Source organism: Cynocephalus volans, chromosome 4 (genome assembly GCF_027409185.1).
Source record: "Cynocephalus volans isolate mCynVol1 chromosome 4, mCynVol1.pri, whole genome shotgun sequence".
Classification (NCBI taxonomy): domain Eukaryota; kingdom Metazoa; phylum Chordata; class Mammalia; order Dermoptera; family Cynocephalidae; genus Cynocephalus; species Cynocephalus volans.
The window spans coordinates 21324454-21349869 of NC_084463.1; the positions used below are offsets into that span (position 1 = coordinate 21324454).

The 25416-nt window shown below is 49.1% G+C and overlaps 1 protein-coding gene across 6 annotated transcripts in view; it reads right to left on the minus strand.

The window, feature by feature from the left end:
- The window catches only part of PKNOX2 (PBX/knotted 1 homeobox 2), a 266441-nt gene that overhangs the window by 8850 nt on the left and 232175 nt on the right, over positions 1-25416 (minus strand). For all 6 annotated transcript variants that reach the window (XM_063093947.1, XM_063093944.1, XM_063093949.1 and 3 more), the window contains 4 exons: positions 24378-24566; positions 12477-12606; positions 11911-12008; positions 10964-11083 (listed from right to left, as the gene is read on the minus strand). In XM_063093947.1, the coding sequence (XP_062950017.1) occupies positions 10964-11083; positions 11911-12008; positions 12477-12606; positions 24378-24566 (537 nt within the window). The remainder of the gene's footprint in view (positions 1-10963; positions 11084-11910; positions 12009-12476; positions 12607-24377; positions 24567-25416) is intronic.

Consider the following 25416-nt stretch of genomic DNA (forward strand, 5'->3'; position numbering starts at 1 on the left):
TTTACCTCTGCCCCCTTAAAATTAGACACACTCGGAAAAGTGCAAAGAACTAAAATGCATAGCTTCATGTATTATCACAAAGCAAAACCCATGTAACCACCTCCCAGCTCAAAAAAATAGGATATTACCAGCACCCTGGGAGCCCCCTTCTGTCCCCCCTACTCTCCTCCCCAAAATATCCTCCCCCAAGATAACCTGACTTTTATGATAATTACTTTTTGCTTTTCTTTACAGTTTTACTACCGATGTTGCATGATGGCTTAGTTTTGCCTGTTTTTCAAGCCTTGTATCAATGGAATCATTCATTCACAGTTGTTCTGTGTAACTGTAGCTACTCATTTTTATTGCTGTACAGTTTTCCACTGTGAAAAATCTACTGCCCTCCTGCAATCTCAAAACTTTTCTCTCTCCCTTTGGTTTCTACTTCAATCCATCCTTCATAATGCCAGCAAGATTGGTCCTTCTTAACCTCCCTCTCCAGTCCCCACCCTGCCTCAGCTACGCCCCTTCAGATGTCCCTCCCTTGAGCTCTGAGCACTTGCCCTCCCTAGGATCCTTCACGCTGCAAGGGTGATCTGTTCAGTTATCTGTCACCCCTATAGACAGGCTGCAGGCTTTTTGAGAAAAAGAACCATGTCTTTCTTTTCACCCCCACCTCATCAGTACCAAGGAAAATGCCTGGCACTTGATAAGTGTTTAGTACATATTTGTTGGGTGAGTGAATATGGGGTCCTGGGGTTAACTGGCACTTCTCACTATTTCCTTTGTGTGTGTCTGAGGCTGTGAAACTGAGTGGGGAGGAGCGGGGGAAGCATCAGTGATTCAGACCCCCCAGGGATTCCACCTACAGGCAGGTTGCTCTACTTATTAATAATGCTGCTCCTGAAATTGACTGCTTAATGCATATTTGTGTGTGCTGGGGGGAGTCCAGCAAGTTACACTGGTCCCCTCTCTAGGGGAGTCAAGGAGGCAGCACTGTGAGAAGTAGGTGAGGCATGGACTCTAGAGACAGACTGCCCATGTTTGAACCCTGGTCCTGCCTCTCACCAGCTTGAGACCTTGGCCAAGTTACTTCGTTTCCTCTTCTGCAAAATGGAGGAAATAAGTGCACCTGCCTCAAGATTGTTACAAGAATTAAATGAGTTAATATATGAAAGGTACTTAGAGCAGTGCCTGGCATACTCTATGAATGTTTGTTTAAAATAAATAAATAAAAAAAATAGATCTTAGGCTACATGCACATGCCTCTCTCTGAAGAAGCCACGGGTTGTTTCCTGGCACATGGCAGGGGCTTTCCAGCAGCCCCTTCTGTGCATATATAAAGAGCTCCTTTTTTTCCAATGGGTTTATTTCCTGCGTGCTCTGGGACTGCTCCAGCCCCTGTGCCCAGGTGATGGAGGCGTTTTCTTTTAAACTGGGTCTCAGGCTTCTTGCAAGATGCTGTGAGGTTGTGAATCACCCACGCCCATTTTCAGATACAATCTCTGAAAGCTGCAGGCTCCATAGAGCATCCTGGGGCTCAGTCCACCCCAGAGGTCCCCCACACTCCCTCTCTTCTCAGCTCTTCCATCTAACCATGTGGCTGACTCACCTGTAGTCACTAAGAGCACCCATCTTCGTGGAGATGCACCAATCTCCCTCTTTCCCTGGAGACACACTGCCAATGTGGCACATACCCTGGGACTGCGCTGCACCAGTGCAGGCCTCTGACACCTGGCCATCCCTCCTGAGAAGTTGGAAGGCAGCTTCTCCTTACATTCCTACAGTGAAGTCTGGGTGGAAGAAAATACTCTCACGTTGCAGGCGGGAACTTGAGGCCTCACGTTTGTCTGGCACAGAGAGATGAACACAGCCAAGAACCCAGCTGGCCTGACTTCCGCCTCCTGGTGTGCCTTACACCAAAAGCCTGCAAGTGCAGACGCCTGAGCAGCATCTGGATGGAAAGCAGTCATGGTCATGACAAGGGGCCACACGGGACCCCAGGCTCCAAGGGTGAGAATGAGGGGTGAAAAGGATTTCATGATCACGACACACTGAAGGGAGGGGTCACTCCCTTTGGTCAGCAGTAATCACAGTGGCATTGATGATCATTTGGGAAATAACTGTCATCCAAAATGACCCCTCCTTCTTCTCTTCCTAGCTAATCCTAAACCCTAGCTATCTTCTAGGCCCAGCCCAAATGCCAGCTCCTCCTGTTAACCAACATCTCAAAACTGCACAGAGCCCTGAAAGCCCCTGAACAGCCTCTCCCACAGGGCAGGAGTCCTTTATACCAGTGCTTTTAAGCTAGCAAACCCCAAAGAAGGTCCAGGTGTGCAGAGATAGGGATGTTCTTAGCCCCAGGCATGGCTTGGTGGGGTCTGGGGCAGCAAGAGTCCCCTGCCTGGTCTCCAGCTGCAAGCAGCCTAGTGGGTTACTATCGTTCTCTATGTGCACAGTCCTGGGAAAGGTGGGACGTTGCCTCTGTGGTGCCGCCGCCACCCAGTGTGCAGCCTCTGCTCTGATGGTTGGGAGGGTTTTGTGTTGAACTCAAGTCTGCCTCCCTGCGCAACAAACTAGAGCATCCTCTGAAGTTGCACAGAGGTCTACAGGACTGCCTCACATGTAATAACATCAGTCACCACCACTTATGGGCTGCCTACAGTTTATGGCCCACTTTGAGCACTTATGGTGTGTCGAGTATGCTGCTAAGGTACTCGCCACGTATCCACGTTCAGTTCTCAAGGCACTTGTGAAGTAGGCATCATTATTCCCATTTCGCACATGAGAAAACTGAGCTCAGAGTGGTTAAAAAACTGGCCCAGGTTATACAAGTAGAAAAGGGCAGATCAGAGCTGGGGTTCACACTTCCTGTGTCTTTAACCACGGCCACTTTACCTCTGCTCCAGACCACCTGTCAGGCACTGTGATTCTTAACATGTTATTGGTCACCTTTGCCATAGGTAGGTATTACTATTTCCACTTTATGAAGAGAAGTTAATTGACCTATTCAAGGTCATTTAGCAAGTAACAAATGGAGCTGGGGCCAATGTCAGGTCTGTCCACTCCAAAACCCTTTCCTTACTCTATGCCACACTACTTTAACAGGACAGGCTTCTTCTAGTTTTCTTTTCTACAGGCCAGACACTCTCAGTTCTCTCAACTATTCCTCATATGACATGCTTCCTGTTAGAGTCACTTGGCCAAACATTTCCTCATCCTGACTCCTTCTCTGGACATGACTGTAAAAGGAACTTTTGTGACCTGATGCTCAGCCCTGGGCAGAGTATTCTGGACATGTCTGACCAGCACAGCTGGTCAAACTCCTCTCATCTATAGTGATTTCTCCATTCTCAAACCCTTTGAGTGTTTGTATTTGTATAACAGCTCTTGATTACATCATGGGTTGACTTCTCCTGGTTTATGTGTGTTATTTATTTCCCCAATTAAATTATCAGCCTGGAGTGCTGAAATTATGTCTCATACTTGAAATGTAGGTATTAGTGAATAGATATGTCATTTGGAACTTGGGTCACATTTTCCCATAGAAACGAGTTATGTTTAAAACAGGTAGTTTTCCTGGCTAGCCCCAAAGGCCAATTTGGTTAAAGGTCTGTGTTCAAGTGAAGAGGGGCCCACAGGATTCAGGAAGGACAAGTGAGAGCCCTTTCTCTGCTTTCAAGGGGCAGAACTAGACCTGGGTAAAACTCTGAGATTGGTTGCTGAGAGTGGAAGGTGGGCATCTCCTTTGTGCGCCCTGTTGATACTTCCCAGTTTCTCTTCTCATAAGGCCCAGGGTCCTTGTGTTATCCAACAGTCAGCATTGTGAATCCGAGGCCATGGCCCCTAGAGCTTCAGGGTCAAATCTCCTGAAACGATGTTCATGATGATGTAAATAAAGCTTTCATCAAATTCTCAAAAGAGACAGGAGCCTGGAGAGGTTTAAAACAACTGCTAGAAACTTCTCCTCTGGCGCCCCATTCTGGTTTGTCCCATCAAAATGCTGGGTTAAAAAGTGTTTTAATCTTCATCTTCTACCGTCAACAAGCACTGGCCTTCTTCCTGTGAAGCTGATCTTAGCTGAGTGGGGGTAGCAGCTTGTGAACTAATTCATACTAAGCTGTGAATGACTTATGGTCTCTAGCCTCTCCACAGGCATCTGCTTTTCACAGGGACTGAGTAATTCAAAATGGATATCTGATTAGTGAAATTTCTGGTAGTGTGAGGAAGTTAAAGGAAAAAGTAGCAGACATTCTGAGGAGCCAGTCTTCCTAAGCTGTTTTCTGGCTTTTGAAAGGGTTCTTACTTTCCCCCACAGATTCCCTACAAGTTTCAAGATTTCTCTTGGCGTTTTCTAAGGCAGGCAGTTTACGGGGACTCCTGGGGTGAGACTGGAGGCGTCTGTAGCAGTAGCTGTGCCCGTGTCAGGACAAAGTGCCTTCACACCCATCTTCTTAGACTGCCCTCACAACAACCCTATGAGCTGGATATGGTGATCCCACTTTACAGTAGAGAAAATAGGAGCTTAATGAGGTCAAGCCACTCACCCCAGGTCTCCTAGCTAGGTAGAGGGGCCAGTGAAACTCAAACCTAGGTTCTGCCACCAGGTGCCATATTCCACATTCTTTCTGTTTATAAGAAACATCACCATTCCTAAGTTAGGTGTGCAGGTGGATTCTGTAAGTGGGTCTTTGGCAGGCTCGGATCTATATAGTACCTTGAAGACTTAACACAATGCTCGGCACAGGGGAGATGGCAAAGCCCACAAAGAATGTTTGCTGAGTGATTGAAGGCAATGCCAAGGCGCAGAGACAACTGGCTGGATTTCACCTCCACACGCCCTCCTTGGCAGGAGCCTGTGTTCAGGGCACAAGCTGTACCGGGTATACAGCAGCTGTTTCTCCCAGCGGGAATGAGTCCAGCATGTGAGGCTCTGGGGCTGTGGGGAGGACAGCTGCGAATGTGACAGAGCCTCTAAGATAATGACCATATTGGGATCACGTGGAGTATACTGATGTTCATGGCAGCATTACTTATAAGCCAAAAGGTGGAAACACCCCAAATGTCCTTCAGGTGACAGGATAAACAGAATGTGGTCCATCTATACAGTGGAATATTATTCAGCCACAAAATGGAATGAGGTACTGAAACATGCTAGAACATGGGTGGACCTAGAAAACTTTATGCTAAATGAAAGAAGCCAGACACAAAAGACCATGTTATATGCCTCTATTCATGTGACATGTCCAGAATAGGCAAGTCCATGGAGACAGAAAGTGGATTACTGGTTTCTAGGGGCTGGGGAGTGATGGTTAATGGATATAGGATTTTTTTTTGTGGGGTGGGGGGGTGATGATTGTACACCTTTGTAAACATACTAAAAACCACTGAATTGTGCAGTTTTAAAGTGTAAATTTTATGGTATGTGAATTATGTTTCAATTTAAAAAGTCATACAGATAAGGCCCCTGGTGCCTTTTGTGTACTCGGCTATTGTGACTACCACAGAGTTTATATGAGAGCCCTGCAGCAAGGCCCTCTGCTCTGCGTGGCTGGGCGGAAGATGGGGAAGGGGCTAGCAGTGAGCAGGGTACAGCTGGGGCCCCAGCTGGATGCCTTGCCTGGCTCCAGAATGTGATGGATGGAGAAGGCAGGAGGGGGGAAGAGGTCTAAGGCAGAGCTGCTGTGAGGTCTGAAAACGGGCCAGGCATGTAAAATTCCTACAGCTCTCCCAGGATGGGGCTCTGTGCTTCAGCTGAGAATTGGGATTCCCCTTTGCTAGACTTTGCATGGGAGCTGAGAGATGTCTGTGGTTTCTTGGGTCAATATGGAGGCAGTAGAGCCAAGTGGGTAACAGATTAGAGCTTTGAGTGGCACAGATCTGGGTTCAAAGCCTGAGCAACCTTATTATCTGTGTAGCGTTGCAAAATGTGTTGCCTTCTTTGAGTCTCTGTTTTGTCATTGATAAAATGACAATAATAGTAGTGCCTACCTTCAAGGGTGGCTGTGTGGATTGAATGAGACGACGCATTAAAGCGCTGAGCATAGAATCTGGCCCACTGTAGTGGTTGATACAGGAGCAGCTTCTTTGGAGATGGTGGGGCCTGCTGGGGCTTGGCTTCCTCCCCAGGACCTCCCCGCACACAGAGAAGATACTGCAAAGCTGATCATGTGCTTGGGTGGCAGCAGCAAAGAGAACCATCATGTTTTTGGATGAAAATGGCAGAAAGACCTGGCAGGTCAGGATGACACCGAGATCTGGAGCAGACGGGGTGGCAAGAGAAGCTGGGGAGTTAAAATAGCACCTCTCCCTACACTCAGTGCCTCTCCCCTCCATGGGGAGGACTCTCTGCCAGAGTTTTGTGCCTGACCTGGGTTTGCTATGGAATGATTGCTCTTGCAAGAGTTCAGCCTCTTTCAGTCAAAATGCAATGTCAAGAAAATGTCCCAGGATTCTTCAGGGACTCAGAAGCAAGCAGCTATTGGATGAAACCCTCCCAATCTCACTGCAGCCTAACAGCAAAAAGGCTGGGGGATTTAACCTCCATCTCGGGAGCTTTCTATCATCTGAATACATTTCTGTAGCTGCTAATGTCACAGAAAAATGAAAATGACAAGAAGCCTGGACACAGGACAAAGGAATCCAAAGAGGACTCACTTCTTTCTGAAGGGAAAGACGGCAACAGGGAAAATCAGAATTTATTATAGACATTCTCATAACCAAACTCTAGTTAGCGAAGTCTGCAGATAATACAGTGCGCTCCATGCCTCTGTAAACCATCAGAACTGCTGTCCACAGGACGCTGAATGCTTGAGATGAATAGGCTACTCTGTAGAACGTTCATCAGCCAAATTATCTGCTTATCTGGAAGTGAGCAGTGTTTGTATCCAGACTGGTTTATGCCAATTATATGCATTATTGTAATTATGTAATTTAGTGAACTATTCTATAAACCAATGAAATATAAGTGCAAAAAGAAAAGAGTTATTGTTGCTAAGAAAACTAAGTAGTAAGCTTTAGAAAGACTTGACGCTCATTTGCTTAAACATGCTGAGTAGTTAAGACCAGAGGAGACCAACGTTAAGAGATGAGAATACATAACAAAGATCTAGAAAGATACTGTAGCCAGATCAGTTTCCAAATGTCAAAGTTCTTATTCCACTTTAAATAAAGATGGGATTTATAGATGAAGTTTATACAAATAAAATGACAAACTTTAATTAAAAAAAAAAACACCTTATGAGCGGTGCACTCCCTGGCTGAGCGCCGGTCACGGAAAAAAAAAAAAAAAAAAAAAAAAAAAAACACCTTGGCCTTACATCAAAAGATTAGCAAACAAATATACATGTATATCTTTTAAATTAACATAGAATGTATCTTTTGAATGGCTTTTCCTTTTTTAAAGCATCTTTTCCGATTAATCGATCAACAAATTCGTTGTCCCAACTGCACTGGATATGAGAACATTGATGGCACACTGAAGTCTGTCCCTACTCCATGGCTTTTCTACTCTTCTTTCCCCAAACTGAGCAGCTGCTATCTGCCAGTACGGCGTTGCCACAGAGGCTATTCCCCAGGAGCTGCAGTCTCAGGGTCGTTCCTCACAGCGGCAGTGAAAACAAGAGTGTCATAGACTGGCCAAATTAATTTGGGAGAAACTTCAAACCTTACCCCTCTTGCAAATTCACAATGCTCCTCAGTTCACTAACAATAAAGAAATAGGCTAAACCTTGTATAATCCAGATTTGCCCAAACATATTTCACTATGGAACCCCTTTTGGGGAGCAACACACCTAGTAAGTCCTATAAAGGTACATACCTTGGGAATCAATGCTGTAGGGCCCACAGAAGTGTAATGTATGATCCCTATTCTTTAGAAATTTACAACAGAGATATGAAACATATAGATATGACACATACATATATATGCACAGAATGGGTAAGTAACGGTATTAGTATACGTAGGGCCAAGTGATGGTAAAATCAGTAGGTGTTATAGATTGGAACAACAGATCTGGCATCCACCTCTAATTAATTTTCATAAATTTCGGGCCTCAGCCTCAAAAATTTGCTCTTGGTCCACTGTTCTAGAAACTTCAAAGGGAATTTATTTTTTAAGTGCGATGTGACAAGCTTGGCTTTTTATATATTATCTCATTTAATTTTCACAACCATATGTTATCTTTTTTCCCAAATAAACAGAAGCAGAGTAATCACACAGTTGGTGGGCAACCCTCAGTTCATGCCTGATCCCTCAGGCTTCAAAGCCTGTCTTCCACTGTGTCTGGTCATCAAGAGCCGCTTTCCTGAAGCTGGGGTTTGGGGCATATTTGTCCACCTATGTGTGGATAGCCAGGCTGCTCTGGGGAAGGCCCGACTGTGTGGCCTGGCCTTGGTCTGCAGAGAACAGCGTGGCATTCTAGTTGCCCTGGAGTAGCCTGGACTGCCCCGTCGAAAAGTTCTGAGTTAAGACTTCAGAGGCTCTGTGGTCATTCTCTTCTCCTTACTCAGGGCCACTGTCATGGGGGCATTAATCAGGGAGGACTTTGTCAATGATAAGTGCATTATAAACAGCACCTGCACCTGCGTACGTTCCGGGGCTGGAGAGAATAGTTTTTTGGCAAGTCCTCTACATTGTCCCAGGTCCTTTTTTTTTTTTTTTTTTAAGAGCCAACCTGGGTCCTTCCTTCTTTTCTGCTCTGTGCTCAGCTACTACCTTCCCTCTCTCCTGCACCTGTCCCTTCCTCTGCCTTCCAAAGTCCGGGTTGGAAGTGACTGTGAAGTGGAAAGAAACCTGCGCCATAAGGGAGGCTCACAGGGAAGGGGGTGAGAGGGCAGGATGTGAACTGAGGTCCAAGGTGAAAGGCAAGGCACAGCCAGGAGGGGCTGAGCTTGGTGACCCTCCAGTCTCAGGCTAAAGACTCTTGGGGTGAGCTGCATGTGGGGAGAGGTGGGTGCCGTGGCAGGGCCCCCAAGGTGGGGTGATGGCAGTCAAGGGAAGGTGCTGGCCAAGCACCTGGGCAGGGGATTTGTCTTGCAGCCTCCTCTCTCTACTTCACTTGCCTTTCTCCCCTCAGAAGCGAGATTGGAGGTGTTGTGTCAGTCCTCAAAAATGCATGAGGGTGGGAGGAGGGGAAGGAAAAGGACCTAACGTTCATTAAGCACCCCAGGTGCAAAGTCTTTGTGATTATTTCACCACTTTATCATGAGCTGCACAAGAGGCGAGTGTGGCCAGGCCACAGCGCAGGAGGTAAAGCCTAGACTGGAACCCAGGTTTGGCTGCCTCAAAAGCCCACGAGCTATGACCCTGCAGTTATACAGCATCACGCCACGGTGAGTGGAGCCAGATTTAGATCCACTGGTCGGGGGGGAGCCCACACTGTGACAGGTCAGTGCACAGAAGACAGATCCCGCCCTAGAGAGGCCCTCATCCTATGGGTAATCTGGGGTTTGTAGCATGGACCCTGGGCTCACAGGGCCACCAAATCCATTTGAGCCAACTGACTCCGACAACTTGAAAAACCGGAATAGGCAGGAAACCTGGGCATCCCCACCACAAGTTCCTGCCATTAAGTCAGAGCTGCTGCCTCAGCCTGACTCTGTACCTGCCCCTGGTCCCCTGGCTTCCTCTGGGGGTCTCTTCAGCCTCCTGGCCCCTTCTCTCCAAATTAGCTTTCTAATTTGGAAACTCTAGGGTTCCAAACTAGGCAGTGCTTTCAGAATGTGCTCACTTAGCAAAGCATGGGAGCAGCCCCAGGGCACTAGAAATGGGTGGGCCCTTGTGTGGAGGGGCAGAGATGCAGCCTCCCATCTACTGCACACAGTGAGTCTTCTTTCTTGCCGGGTGCATGGGGCCAGCACTTCTGATCAGAGTCCATAAGACCACGGTCAGTCCTCTGCTGCTATTGAAGTCTGAGAACCACTGCTTAGGCCTAGTCTCCATGGCTTCTGCAGGCTCTCCCATTTTATATAAAGGGCTGTTGATTGATCGATTCATCAATTTCCATGATCCATTTGACTTCTCTCCTCTCTCTGAAGAAGTATTTCCCCTTATTCCTGGTTCTTCCCACAGTTCTCAGGCCAATGTGTCCATAGTCACTTGGCATTTGTCTTGTATCTGTGTATATGTACTCTCCTGCCAGACCAAGAGCCTGCAGACTGCTGGAAGCCTGCCTGTGTTCAAAGAATCTACCTCCCCGTCCCACGACACACACACACACACACACACACACACAAAATATCAGTGCAGACACACTCATTAGCCTGTATTTATTGCTACAGCTCTTGAAACAGGTGCAAGGGGATTATAATTTTGAAGTCATTCCTGACATTCTACCAAAGGCTTGTCTTTTTGCAGCTAACACTGCACACAAACACATCATGTTATGTGCACACAGTAGGCACTTTATAAACACTCCACTTAAACCCAAGGTATTGTGCCATTTTCAAAAGTGGTGACCAAAGCTTATGAAAACAGAGCAGAGCTGGCGATGGGAGAAGCCAGGATTTCATCCCAGGCCACCCCTCCAGACTGAGTTCTCTCAACCACTGCTCCCTTACAGCACACCTCATTCAGCTGCTCTGATCCAGAGGGAGAGAGACACACCCCTTCTGCTTCCCCCAACCTCAAAGATTCCACAGTCCTAGCAGACATGTTCTGCCATGGGAGAAGGGTGGGGTGAGCATGGCTGCATGCAGGTGGAGGGTTCTGGACCCGTAGCCATGACCCCTGCCCTCTAGAACCTCACCTTGCTCATGAAACAAGACACGTAGCTGCCTCAAAAAAGCAAGTACTAGAGACAGTCTCCCAGCTCTAGGGCCCACTTAAGCCTCCCCTGACCTGGCCCCTAGATGATATTCCTGTCAGAGAGCTCTAAGTGCACGCCCTCTGCAGGTTTGGATCTGAAGCAGAGTCTGGTGCCCACGCTGTGGGTTATACAAGCCTCACGCTGGGACTCCACACCCCCAGGATACACACACTCACCATGAGATGCTGGAAGAGCCAAGAACGCATTATATTGGTGGCATGCTTGGGCAAGACTCCTCGTTTGTTCTTGGACTTCTTATCCTCATTGTCCAGGAGGGAGGTGAGGTCAAGGTTAACCTTCAGGGCACGTGGAGAAAAAATCAGCATCAGCAGCCTGTGAGGCTGGTGAGGGACCTGCTGCCATGGTGACGGCAGGCTCTGGCTGCCAACCCCCTTCCCAACTCACTCTTAGGGCCCTGGGGAGGTCACCTTTCCCTCTCACCCCACACCAGACCCTCAGAGGATGGAGATGAGACTTGGGGTGAGGAGAGATAGGAGGGAAGAGGAGGAGGGGGGAAAGAGGAAAAGGGGGATGAGAAAGGATATAGAGGAGACAGGGTCATGCAGAGAGTATAGAAGATGAATTTTCCATAAACCATCTCCTAGTTATTAGCATTTCTGTGGTACTTTACACTTTGCAAAGCACTTTCCTATCCATCATTGTGGTTAATCCTCACAACAGCCCTGTAGGTTGGTGGGACTGCGTGCAGTGGGCATTAATCCCCTTTCTAGCGATAAGAACTGTAAGGCTCGGAGAGGTGGGGTGACTTATCCAAGATCACAGAGTCGATCTCAGATCTCAGGCCTCTTCCTTCAGATCTTTCTACTCTTCTTGCATGTGTGCACTTTGTACCACTGAGGTACACAGTGTCTCGGTCTGGAGACCAGGAATAGGAGGTGCAGGACACTTTGATGTAACCCCAGGAGGCAGCAAAATCCCAGAAGCTGATAAAACCTTTCTGAGACCCAGCTTCTTATTTGTAAAGTAGGGGTCATGAGACCTCTTAGAGGAATAATGAGGAATTAAATGAGTTATTTGTGTAAGTGCCTAGCAGAGAATGTGCAATTCTGGCAGTCCTACCCCATTCCCATGCACAAGTGCACACACCTACACACACACTCACCTGTGTGTTCTGGATCTGGATGGCTCCCTGGGGGATTGCTTGGGTGACCACCTGACCCTGGGAGGTTACCATGGTAACCGGTTGGTATAAGGCTCCACCTGAGGAGACAACCAGTTTTTGGGTCCCCTGCCGTGGGTGTGGGTAGGAGTGAGGGCAAGCAGGGTTCCCAATTCCCTTGGCAGTTGCATGTAAAGACCCTCTACTCTGGAGCCCTCAGGTATCAAGGTATGTTTCTTCCACTTGTAGAGGAGAAGTGGGTAGGTTGGGGGATGGTGTCCACAGCTAAGAGCAGAGCCTCTGGTGGGAAGTGTTTGGGGGAAGGGAGGAGAGCCTTACTTGATATTTGGGGGGACTCATGAGAATTTGACCCAAATTTGTTCCAAACCATCACAATTGGGTGTTGGTGCGGACCATCTATAAACTAACAGAACACTTTCGTCAACAAGCTGAGCTGGGAACCCCTCCCTTGGCAGAGGACACCCCCCACCCCTGGAATTCCCTTGGGGCCACCTTTCTCCTCCCAGAGTGTTCCCCACAATCCCCAGCACCCTGTTCCCTGCACCGACCTGACACGACTTGTGAGTTGACGGTTGTCATGGCGATGTTGCCCTGCTGGAGCGCTGAGGCTGGGACCACAATCCCCTGGGGGTTATTGGAGACTCCAGACATGGAATTGGGGGAATTCTGCAGGAGGTCCTGGCAGTAAGGGAGGCGTGGTTTGTGACAATGTCACTGAGAGCTTAGATGCTACAGTCCCTCTCTCTCCTTTCCCCTTCCTGCATTCCCTCCTCCCTACTCCTCCCCAGACTCAAATCCAGAAGGCAATTCTCCTCGCTTCCTAGCAAGAGTGAATAAAAAGGCTCAATATTAAAATAAAAAGCACAAAACAAACAATAGTCAGCCATTTAACCATTCCATATCCCCACAAGCCTAAGACACAAATTATGCCACAAACCTGTAGTTCCCACCTTGGCTACACTTTGAAATCTCCAATAATGATGCCTGGGTTCCAACCCCAGAGATTCTAATTTAATTGGTCAGGGGTGTGTCATGGGCTTTGGGGTTTCTAAAGCTCCCCAGGTGATTCTAACATTCAGCCAGAGCTCAGAACCTCGCTTCACCTGACCAGCACCTCTTCATCCTTCAGACTCGGTTGTCTCCAGATGTCTTCTCTGACCCTCCACTCCCGCACTGCCTCTCTTTCACATGCCTCTGCCACAGCACCTATTACACTGAACTCCATGCACAAAGCAGCCTCCAGTGTTTACCTCTGTATCCTTAGCAACTAGCTCAGGATCCTAAAATATTTGTCGAAAAAAAAAAAAAAATCCACCCTACCCTCTGCATAAACTGTCTTCTAAGGTACCTTATAGGAGCCACCTTCAGCGCATGTCACCAATTCTTTTCTCTTCCTCAAGCTGCCAACACATAATTCACTGGGAACAGGTCTCCTTTGCCCCACACTGTCAACCAGTAGACAGTCCTTGCAGTTTGTTTTGCAGTAGCCGAGGCAGCCAAGATGACAATTTTTTCTGGCACCCCACTCTCCTCATTACTTCCACTTAAAAGCTGGGTAAGGAAGTCCTTGGACTTGATGTTGAGGGACTCCCAACATCAGGGGAAGGAGGCTTGGCTGCAGACTTCCAAGAAGAAGTAATTGGCCCTCCCTGCTTTTCTGGGAAACCTGTGCCTGGAGGCCAGGTGCTCGGAGAAAGTTTGTGAAGAAAAAACTGGATGTGTGAGAGGTCAGTCTCCAGGTTGGAAAAAGCTAGAAAGGTGCAAATGAGGTGCAGAGGCACCTGCCTGGGTCTGTGGCTCCTCCCTGCCAGGGTTCCTCATCTGAAAACAGGGCTTGCCCTAGTTAGCAGGTCCAACGGCCATTTAGGTTGCCATTCCCATGCTTAAATGCTGGAATCATAGTAGGAACTACAAGGATTCAGAGACAGGTAAATCATCAAGAAAACAGACAATCTAGGGGAAAGAAGGCCCCTCGCTTTCTAGCTTTTGCTTTAGGATGTGAAGAAGCTTGGGTCTTCAGCCTCCAGAGAAAGTCCAGAGTCTGGAATGAGGAGAAACCTGTGTTTGGAGGAAACCTTAAGCCAACAACTGCCTGCCTATAGCAACACACAAAGTGGCACAACCCCAGGAGATGGCCATGGCAAATCTCTTCCCCGTCCCTGGCACCACGGAAGTTGGCAGAGCCTCTCAGGAAGCGGAAGTGAGCACTGATTTATACATCCCACTCAATTCAGCCGAGTAAATCCCCCTTGGCATCTCCTCCAGAGCAGCCTCTTTTGCCCTTCTGGACTGAACCTGGCCCAAGAGCTGGAGGAATATCACCTATAAATAAGCAGCATTAGGGAACCCAGAGTCCAGCTCTTCCTCCTCCTGCTGCACGGGGCCTCATGGTCTGGCTCCTCTGGGTGGGGGGCAGCGGGAGGCCCTGCTTCTTTTCCCGGTGAGAGTGTGACATCGGGGGAGGGAGAGGGCAGCTCTTGCTCTGGCTTCCCCTTCCCAGGGCTCTGTGAGAGCCTCCCAGCTAGTGAGGTTTATTCTTTGAGCAGAACTCTTGGTTTTCCCATTCATGCAGTCAAAGTCTAGAACTGAGTCTGACATGCAGAAGCCTAGAAACTGAGAGAATCCATAAAAGCCACATATTCCAACTCCCTGAGGCACAAATAAGAAGTGGAGGTTTGGAGACTTCAGTGACTTGCCCAAGACCATGCAGCTGGTTAACATCAGCAGGACTAGAACATGGCTCTGCTTTACCCACAAATACTGAACAGCACACTGCGCCAGGTGTTCAGGGCTGCAAGGTGCTCCTTGGATCATAGGGGTTCAATAAATAGTCATCGAAGGTAAGGTGAGCAGATAAAAACCAACCAACACCAGAAGTCCAGAGGAGGCATGGGGCCAGAGGAAAGATGATCTGTTTGGGAATCAAGTCATGACCCTTCTGTGGGCCTCATCTCCTTATTTATAAAGTGTGTCTGGCCCGGGGTGGATGTCCAAGCCCTCAAAGCCTGAGTTTTCAGCTATGAGGCTGCTCCAAGGCTGAGGTCCCCTCATTCCAACCTCCCAGCCAACCATTCTCACAGGCAGCACACCAGTGCTGATGTTCTTTGAAGCTGAAGCAAACTTCGAAGGTACATTTAGTAGAGGAGGTACCTCTACTAAAACCCACAGAAACAACTTTCCAAGTGTCTCATTTGGAATCATCCACGCTATGCTGCTCCTCTTTTGGTAGGGATATTTGAGAATTTCAAACATAAAAAGTTGTCCCAGACTTCCTCTACCTCAAAAAAGTATCCAGCAAGGTTAAGAAAATACAAGCAAAGTCGGTAAAATAAACACAAGATGTGTCCCTTGGGATTCAACCAACACACACACACACACTGTTTAGTAGCCAAAGGCAGAGGAGGCACCACCTGGAATCTTCATCTGCTCACACACACTCTGGCTGGTTCTCTACCTTGTGGCTTGGATGGCCTCCATACCAACTTCCCTGGTTTGGGTGACTGAAAGCATTTATGCATTGGATCAATCCTTCTCTTTTCCACCCTTCTCCCCCTCCTCTGGGTCTTTGGCCGGCGGATGCTGAGACACAGCCAAATTATATCAGCAAAGGATGGAATGGAAAACTTTAGAGGTAGAGACCACGGGCAGGGCCAGGACTGGCAACATCTTAGCTGGGGCAAGAAAGAGAAAGCAAAATCTTGGCAGGTTTGGAGAAATGATATTCGTCCCTTACATCTGTAAACACCAACTGTTTCACAAACCTGCCTGAGTACTGGGGTGTTTTTAAAGACACATTCTTAGGGCCACTGACTCAGACCTCAGCAACCTGTATTTTTAAAAACCTCCCTTAGATGGTCCCAAAGATCAGACGGGTCTGGAAACTACCTATTTACCATACACACTGAATACTAGAGCGCATTCTCTCACCATTCCATTTCATTGTAATCTTACCATCGCCTTATGGGGTCAGCAGGAGAGAGATTATTCCTCTTGCCTGAATAGAAATTGAGGTGCAGAGACTGGAAGCACTTCCAAGAGTCAAATAGCTGTTCCTCAAACCTACATCCTCTGGCTCTGAGTGCAGGACGGATGCTTACAGCAAGAGAATACGTGCTTTGGGGCCAGATAGACAGGCTTCCGTGCAAGCACCGTGCCTGGCACATCCAGCCACCTGATAATTTATTTCCCACTTCCTTTGGCTAAGGTCACTCAATGAGGGAGTGGCACAGCCGGGATTTAAAACCTGTCCTAGAAGTCCTAGAGACGCTCGGGTTCTTTACTTAGCAGCAGAAGAGGTTCAGCTGGGGTTACATGCCCATCCAGAGTGGTACAGCCTTGCCGTGCCCCTTCACTCCTGCCTCCCTGCCTAAGACATTCCTGGGCCACAGCCATGCCCCACAATTCTAAGCATCGTCCCTGTCTCAGACCAGCTCTGTGACTCCACTTTGCTGTCATTTCACGCCAAACCTTAGTCTCTAACCCTGTATAATGGAGACAATGGGGCTCTGAATCTCTGGGATCAACAGTCTACAGGTCTCTTCTGAGGAAGGAGCTCCTATGGCAGCAGTGGAAGCCCCTTGGGGACAGCATGTTGGCAGAACACACAGTTTCAGTATCTTCTCAACAGCTTCCCCTGGGGGCTTCTCAGACTCCAAACCCAGGTGGATGCTGCTCTGCCTAGACACAAACAGAGCTGCTTCCCTCTGGGCTCCTTAGTGGCCATAAAAAGGCGAGAAGCACATTTGGTACAGTTCTAGTGACAGGTTTCAGCATCCAGAGTCTCACATCTCTGCTCGAATTGTTCAGGAGCCAGCGGCTGAGAGCTGGTCATCCACCCGAGAACTCTTTGCCTTGTTCCACCGGGAACACAGCTGTGGTGTCCCCAAGCCTCTGGGAATGGCCTGAAGCCTGGGAATCAGATGGAAACCAACAAGCTGGGCTCCACAGACATCCCTGGGGACTGTCCCCTCCTGTTCCTTGCACACTGTTTGCTTGAGACATAGGCAAAGAGTCGCTCAGAAGGGGCAGAGCAAGGTGGGGCGGCAGGTTTAGGATGGCTAGAGCCTCGCAAGTGCCACTCATGGAGCAAACTGCAACACCCTACCCCTGTGCCCACCAGTCACTTTTTCCTGACCTCATGGTCACTGGGTGAGTTTTATTCTAAATCTCATTTTTAGAACACAAAAAAGATGACTTGTTCAAAAGGAACCTTACTAAGAAACAGTGAATGACACTAAGATAACTTTTGAAAGTGGGGGAAGGGGACAGGATGCACGTGGACTGACAGTGACTGTGGGCTCATGTCAGCCTACGGAGAGTAGTCTGTCCCAGGAGCTATGGTCCTTCACTGCTAATAGGGAAAGGGCTTAAGCTGCCCAGGGATACTTAGTTTCCACTCAAGGAAGAAATTCCTGAACAAAACTGTGATGCACGAAGAAATGTAGAACTGAAGGAAAGAAGTGAGAAAAGTTTCCCTTTAAGCTACTCTGAAATAGGTTGAATTTTTCTTTCTAGGATGCTTGTGAAACAAAACGAACTGGACTGCCTTGCAAAGTTCCTTCCAGCTGAGGGCTGTAGAAAAACCAGTGCCATTCCCTAGGACTTATTTTGTGCGAAAGTGGGAGGGGGTGAGTGGGCGGATGGAGTGGGGGCTGTGCGGGGACGAACCCCAGCCAGCTGCTATCCTCCCCCTGACCGCTAGGGGTCTCTGCCGATCCACCGGCTCAGGCCGCGCTCACCGGCGCCTCCCAGGAGGACAGCGTTGGTGGCTAACCTGCCTGGGCTGGGGGGCGCCGGCGGGTCGGTTCTAAGGGTCTCACTTCTGCTGCAAAGCTTGTCCTGACCTACCCAGGGCATGGCCACCGCCCATCCTCTTGACCTTTCAGTGCTTCCTGTCTGCCTTACGTAATGAACACACAGCAGAAAGGTTATCTTTCTTATGCAGGTGTCTTCTTTCTCTAGCTTGGTTGGAGGGTTTTTTTTTTTTTTGAGGGAAAGAGGGGCTTTTCTTTGACTGCCTACCATAGTGTTCAGTGCATGGTAGGTAGGTGCTCGATAAATATGTGGCCTGACCGGGCTTTGGCCTGGGATGGGGGGTGTATTTGTGTGTGTGTGTGTGTGTGTGTGTGTGTGTGTGCGCGGCCTGGGATGGGGGGTGTATTTGTGTGTGTGTGTGTGTGTGCGGCCTGGGATGGGTGTGTATTTGTGTGTGTGTGTGTGTGTGCGCGGCCTGGGATGGGGGGTGTATTTGTGTGTGTGTGTGTGTGTGTGCGTGCGCGTGTGCACCTTGAGGGGCACTGCATGGAGAAGTTGCCCCTGTCCCCAGAGACCTCTTCCTGGCACCATCCCTCCATTCTGGCAGAGCCAGGTTCCTGTCCTGGACCGAGAAAAGCTAGGTTCCCAAACTGGGGAAGCCAAGCACATGTAAACAAGCCACCTAATCCTGTTCTTGTTCCACTCCTACTGGGGGCTTTAGTCTCAAGGGAAAGGCAGTTCTGGCCTGTGGGGACCAGCAGCAGTTGCTGCTCTTAAGAAACATTCCTTCTCACAAGGGGAGAAGCACTCAGATTTCACCGGCCTGCTGGGAAGGGCCGTCCTCTTGGTCTCCTGGGCCCCTACCTGGAGGGCTGAGGACTAGGAACCTGCAAAAGGGGACAGTGGCAAGAACTAGGTAACATGAACACAACTTTTTGCCACTTTGGTCTGGGGATGTCCCCTTTCCATCTGAGTGATGATCGTTCCAGGGTAGATCGCCTCTCCCTGCCCCCACCTGGCCTTAAAACTCGCTGTTCAAGTCCTCAGGATGCTCGGCCACTGGCAGAACCTCTGGGCTTGGCTGAGGTGCCTGCCCCCCAACCCCTTGGCCCTCTACCCATCTTGCAAATTCAAAACTTGTTGTGGGTCAATAGGAAAGTCACTCCTCCAGCAGGGCTGTATGGATTCTGTTAGGGAGTCACAGAGCTGAGGGGTGGTATCCGGCCTACTAAGCCCAGTGTCTCAGAACTGTGTTCACTTGTATTGTTCTTCTCCCTTCTTTTAACCTATTAGCAAATCCAGATTCTTGCTTCTCAGCAATTGCTTTCTTCTTCTTCAGTCCCTAAATCCCTGAGCTATGGCCAGGGGGGGTCATCTTTCTCTCTACCTTGGACACACGACACCTGGTTTTCCTTCCTATGTGTCACAATAAAGTATCACCATGCACTGTAATGAGAACACAGGCTCTGGAGTAACCCGTCCCAGACTCTGCCACTTATTAGGTGTGTGACCTCAAGCTAGTGTCCTAACTTCTCTCAACTCCTCACTTCCTTGGGTGTGACATAGAGAAGACAGTGGACACCTTTCAGGCCTGTGAGGAGTAAATTAGATAATACACACAAAGCACCTCGTACATTCTGTGTCTGAGACACAGGGGAGCTCAGTAAATGCTGACTGTCACCCCTTTCTCTGCCAGTTCTTGGAGCAATACAAGATGTGGCCACCCAATTAATTTGTCTCCAGCATGTCTCCAACACTGACCCCACTGCCTTTAAAGTCTTCAGCAGTTGGCCAGCCACCATTCTCAGCCTCAAAACGTTACTGCCGTGAATTTGGCTACAAGATACTCCATTATTATATTTTGAAGTCAGGGACCATGTGACAGTCATTTTTATATCCTCAGAACTCAGCAGGCTCACCAGGTGCTGGGATGGGTGCTCAGACGCATGAGTGACTGCTGCTCTTCCCTCCACCCCATCTCCATCCAGGGACTCTGAAAGGTTCTCTCTGTTCCTTGCCTTCTCCCTGACTTCTTGTGACACTGGGAACACTCACCTTCAGACCTGCCAAATAGGCTGCTAACTCTCCACGGGCCTGTCTGAAATGCCCCTTCCCCCAGGAAGCCCTCCCAAGGCTAGTGAATCTGCAGCGTCTCTGATCACAATGGGCAAGATCCTCCTGCTGGCCTCTCTCATCCACACTGAGGTTTGCTCACCCTATCTTGGGCAGGAATGGAGCCTGGCCACGAACGTATGCAGGCTGGGCCTGGGGCGTGGGCTCTCCCTGCGGGGGGGAAGAGGATGCTGAGCAGTGATTGGGACAACTTCAAGCCATGCTCATGGACTGCTCAGTCCAGAGCCCCTACCTGCAGCTCCTCTCCCCATCTCTTTGGCTGCCCCTTTCCTGCCCTTTCTCAGTATTCTCTACTTTGAGAAATCTCTGGCTGCCATAATTTATCTAGATCTTCAGGTGTGATGCATAGCACCCTCCAGCTGAGATTGAGAGCTCCTCCTGGTCAATCACTTGTGTTCTCACAGGACCCTGCACAGCGCTTACAGAAAGTGCCCCCCAAATGCTTGGTGACTGAATGAGGCTCAGTCCAATTTGCCTGGAATAGAGCTGAGGCTTAAATATCTGTGGAGAAAGAGGGATGAATTTCAGGTCAAATGGATACCTGAGCAAAGTGGGAGTTAGGTTCTCTATAATGCAATGGTTTAATGCTGTCTAGGAAGGACAGGAGAACCCAGAGTCAGCGTCTAGAATGATTCTCCTCCCTGAGGATGCTGCTCCTGCAGAAAGCCTGGGCTCTGAGGGGTCAGGAATCCTGGGTGTTGTTGGCTGCAGGCAGGACAGGAAGGTTTCCTAGGGAGGTGGAGGGAATTAGCTGTGGCCCAAGTCCTTGAAACTCTGTTAGTTCTGCTTGGTAAAGCAGGCTCCTCAGCTTCCCGCCTCCATCCACCTCTACAGGGAAAACTCACATATAGACAGGGAAGGCCAAGGAGGAATATGCTCAAACGCCATAGGGCTAGGTGGAGGACACAGTCTGGCACCTAGAGGGAGTGGCGGGTACCAGTTGGAAAACAAAAATGTCTCCCACTTTGCAACACAAGGCCGGCTGATTAGCACACAGGAAAAACCATGAGCCAGCAGTTTGCAACAAAGCTGGCAGGCGGCCGGAATGTTGATCTGGAGGATCATGTTCCAGAGGGGAGACACCACTCCCCAGACCAGGCTGGCGCTCAGTGCGGCTATTTCAGGCTGGGAGGGATTAAGGTCGAACCATGACGAATGTGTGTGGGCGCGCGCGCACACACACACAGACACACACACACACACGCACACACACACACACACACACACACACACACACACACCGACACGCCTTTTTCTCTCTCTTCTCCCATGCCGGCTCCTGTGCCCTTAACCTGAGACTCACCTCCTGCATTGAAAGTCCCTGGTCGCCATTCCATGGCAGCCCTGGGTCTCCTTCCTGGGAGAGCCCACGCAGGCCCCCGCCCCTACCTCAGCGAGACAGAGACGGGAGCCTGACCTGGGAATGTGGATGGGGACAGCACATGGCATGTCCTATGCACCTCCTCCTCCTCCATGTGCCCCAGACCGTGCACTGAGCCCACGTCCATCATCCTGACACTGCTGTCATCTCACCGTCCCTGCCATGTTGCTTCCCTCTCTTTCTGCCTCCATCTTTCTCGGTGTCACCTCCCCTTCCTCTCTTTCTCTTCGTGCGCCTTTCCTCTGCATCTGCAGCCTGTCGCTACTTCCCTCCTGTATATTGGCCCCTTTATCTTTTTTCCCACTTTTCCTTTTCTCCTTGAACTTCCTCTTGTCTGTCTGTCTCTCTCTTTCTCATTGCATTACTTCTTTCAACAAAATTTAACTGGCCATCTATTATACACAGGACCTTATAGTAGCCAGCACTGGGATCAGAAGGGAAAGTACAATAAGACGGAAAAAATGAGTCTATTTCAAGAATATATTCGCAAGCAGAAGCCTGGGCAGCTGTTTTTAGATATGTAATAAAGTGATTTGGTGATTTCAGATATGTAAAATACTGTCTCTACTCAAAAAATGCTTATCTAGGAGAAGAATACAAAATTTACACAGTGTCTATAATGTAGAAGCACAGGTGATATCTGCCATACCAAAGGTTCAGTGTGCTCCAGCCGTTAGTTGAGGGGAGGAAAAGTCCATTCTGCTTGGGGATCAGGGAGGCCTCCGTGGGAGAGCAGACTTGTTGCTGCCCTTGGGGAAGGGGCTGGGTTTGGTTCTGCAGAGAGGGGTGGGGGAGGTGTCCCCGGAACAGACAGGCATGGAGGAACGTTTGCAGCACCTTGAGCAGCCTGATTGGCCCAGGAAAGGAGGCTGAGGCCAGGCCTAGGAGGCCTTGAATGTCAGGTGAAGGGCTGTGAAAGCTCTGGGGGGCAATCAGGGCTTTGGGGCAGGAGAATGACATGAACAGAGCTCTAGGAAGATGGATCCAGCAGCAGCAGCAGCAGCATAAGGGGTGTGTGGGTGTGTGGGCAGCTGAGGAGCACCAGGGAGCACGGGGGAGCAGGCAGGGACGGTCCTACAGCAGCCTACCTGTAATTACTTATTTACCCACTGAGGCCTGGACCCAGTAGGTAGTGGCAGTCAGAACAAATGAAGGGATAAGTTTGAGGAATACTGCGTAGGAATACCTCACTAAGCATCTTTTCCTCTTTCTGGGTGTCTTTGTTTTTGTCCAATTGTCTGAGTTCGTTTTGGCCAGGGATCAGAGGCCTTTCTGCAGTAGCTACCACAGGGCCAGCTTCACCCTCAGGCAGAGATCTGATGTGTGCAGTGACGGGAATCAAAGTTCTTCCCTCTCTCCTCAAAGCTCAGAGCACTGACAGCTGGGATTCCCCAGGAGGACTGAGTTTTACGGGCGGCATCTCTGAGATCTTGGTCACCTGGAGCCCATGTTATCCTTCTCTGTAAACCCCACACCTCCAGTGACCCTGCTTCCTGCAGCCAAGCTTGTCAGCCTCAGACCCCCAACCCTGAGGGGGTCATGGTGGCTGCTAAGCCCTCTGCCCCTCCTTTCTTCCCCCACTGCCCCAGTACAGCCCCAACTCCAGAGCTCGAAGTAGAGTTGGGGGACCCAGGAGGCAAAATTCACTGCCTCTCCAAGGACCTGATTATTTCCAAAGACTTGTGCTAATTTTCTGATATGATCCTCACATCTCTGCGAGGCACTAAATCCTCATTACTTTTCCTGACCGATGCATTCTAATTAGATCAACACTTAAAAAAAATTCACAATAGCCACAGGATGGCTTTCCATCTCATTAACTCTTCACTTATTATTTTCATGAAAATTACTGATAAAAATGTGCATCTCCATTTGGTGAGGCCTCCCAGCCTCCTTAGCTCCTATCTCGCATCTCTCCCTTCACCGGGGCTGTGCAGCGTCGCCATGGTAACCCACAATAATAGAAACTAATAAATTACAAACGAGATGCTCGTTGAGCAATTATTGTCCTCTTTTATGCAAGTTTCTTGCTAATTTTGATCATAAGGGAAAGTACAATAAGACTCTGAAGGAATGAGTCTATTTCAAGAGAATATTAGCAAGCAGAAGCCTGGGTGGCTGTTTTTAGATCTGTAATAAAGTGATTTGGTGATTTCACGCAACAGGAAGAGGAAAGACACTTCTTGCCCCGTGTCCTGTGCTGTACTCACTATCAAGTCCCACAAAGATCCCATGGGGGTGGGTTCGGCGTGATACTGGGTACATCCTCTGTGCTTGTCAGAATGTGCAAAGCATGGCTGGCCTTCTAGAGGTCAGCCTGTCCCTTCCCCTGCCGCTACCAACCTGGAGAGGCAGAGTGCATGTGTTGGTCCTTAAAGGCTCAGGGAGAAAAACAACACAGCCTTTCCTAGGCACTCTTTCCAGCACCTCTTGCTTGATTGTCTAAGGAGAAGAGGCCACTGGAAGTTTCCTGGGGGACCCTGAATGTGTCTGTCTGTCCTGGACTGAAGAACTCAGTGGGGAGGAAAAAAGTGGTGAGCCTGTGCCCTGTGCAGATGCTAATGAGTTAGGTGGAGAGGTATTGCCAGGAAGCTTTCTGAGTTTGTAGGTTTGTGGAAAACTTCCTGCCCTCGAGAGAAGAGCCCCTTCTTGCCCAGAGTGCATAGTCACTGCTGCTGCGTTTCCCAGTTCCCAGGATGAAGGTGGCAGGTGAATCTTGGAAGGGGGTGGCTTGAGGGGACATTTACAGTGGGCCTGAACCTTAGGGGGACAGAACCGTCAGGGTAGGGTGAGTGACTAGAGAATGATCAGGGAGAGACAGTCCCCTGGAGGCTGTCTTTATCTGTTAGGTGGGCAGGGTTCAGGGAATGACCACTTCCCCCAAATCTTCTTTCTCAGGAGCACAGAGAGCTCAGTAAGCCACAGCCCTCTTAAAAAAGGCTATGGGGCTCGGATGCCTGGGTCCACTCCCATCTCATCCTCCAGGAAAGCTTTCCATCTCCTTAACTCTTGTGCTTATTTCTTGGGATAGCGGGGGCCAGGAAGCCAAGAATTACTCCGGACTTGGGGGGATCCAATGAGTCTAATCTTTTTACTTAAGTCATCAGGGGACCTTCAGAATGACCTGTGTACCTGGCTTAGGAGCATGGCTTAATAGATTGGACCCAGCCCTATGCGTTACCTGTGAGTGAAGGTTTATGGAGGGCTGGTTGGGGGAGTAGGGACCCCCGAGATCATTCCTGAGCAGGTTATCGCTGTGCATCTTGGTTTTGAGGCAGGTGATGTAACGGTTACAAAAGTCCTTGCAAAGTTCGTTGACTTTCTCCAGCTCCAGCAGGTGGATTCTCAGGACCTGGATTGCTTTCACCATCTGGGGAGAGGGAGTAGAGGTAAGCCCGGGTGTTCTTATCCACATTCTCCTCAGTCGCCTGGACTCCCGCCCCAAACACACCAGGGGAGAGGAGCCCACCCGCTACCCTAGGTACATGCTTTCTCATCCACATGATTTAAATTCTAGTTGTGGCTCTCTGCTGATTGTTCCCTGCCTCAAGCCCTCTGTTATCTCAGCTGTTCTAGAGGCAGTCATATTCTGAGAACAGAAATGGTCTTAGAGATAGAAGGCCAGGTCCAAGCCCCAGGCCTGCCATTTATCATCGGTGTGACCTTGGGCAAGTTGCTTAAGCTCTCTGCGCCTTAGTGTCTAACAAATGGGCATAATTATACCCTCCCTAACAACTTCACAGGTTTGCTGAGAGGACCATATGAGGGATGCACATGACAGTACTCAGTCAGGTGTGAAGTGTGGAACAAGCATGAGGAAGACTGAGGTCAGGGTTTCTTGTGAGTGCCCATGAGGTCAGGGACTGTCTATTCTTAAACACATATTCTGACTGCTTCATGTGATACAGGTTGCCTTGTGGACACTCCATTGATACTTGCTGACGGACTGAATAATCCAGCATGACTTAGCTGGGCACTAGATGCCTAACCGTCTGTTGTGACCTTTTCTGTGCCCTTTGGATCGCTGTACATGTGCCTGCTGCCTCCTCAAATGGACATTCCTAACCTCTTCACGGCAAGGAGCTATTTTGCAATTGAAGCTTTGCTCTTTATTTTTGTTGTTATCATAAGAAGAAAATACTAAGGAAAACTTAGTGAAAAAAATAAACTGTCTTTGATCCAATCACCCTAAATGAAGGATTTTTTCCACATGTATGTAT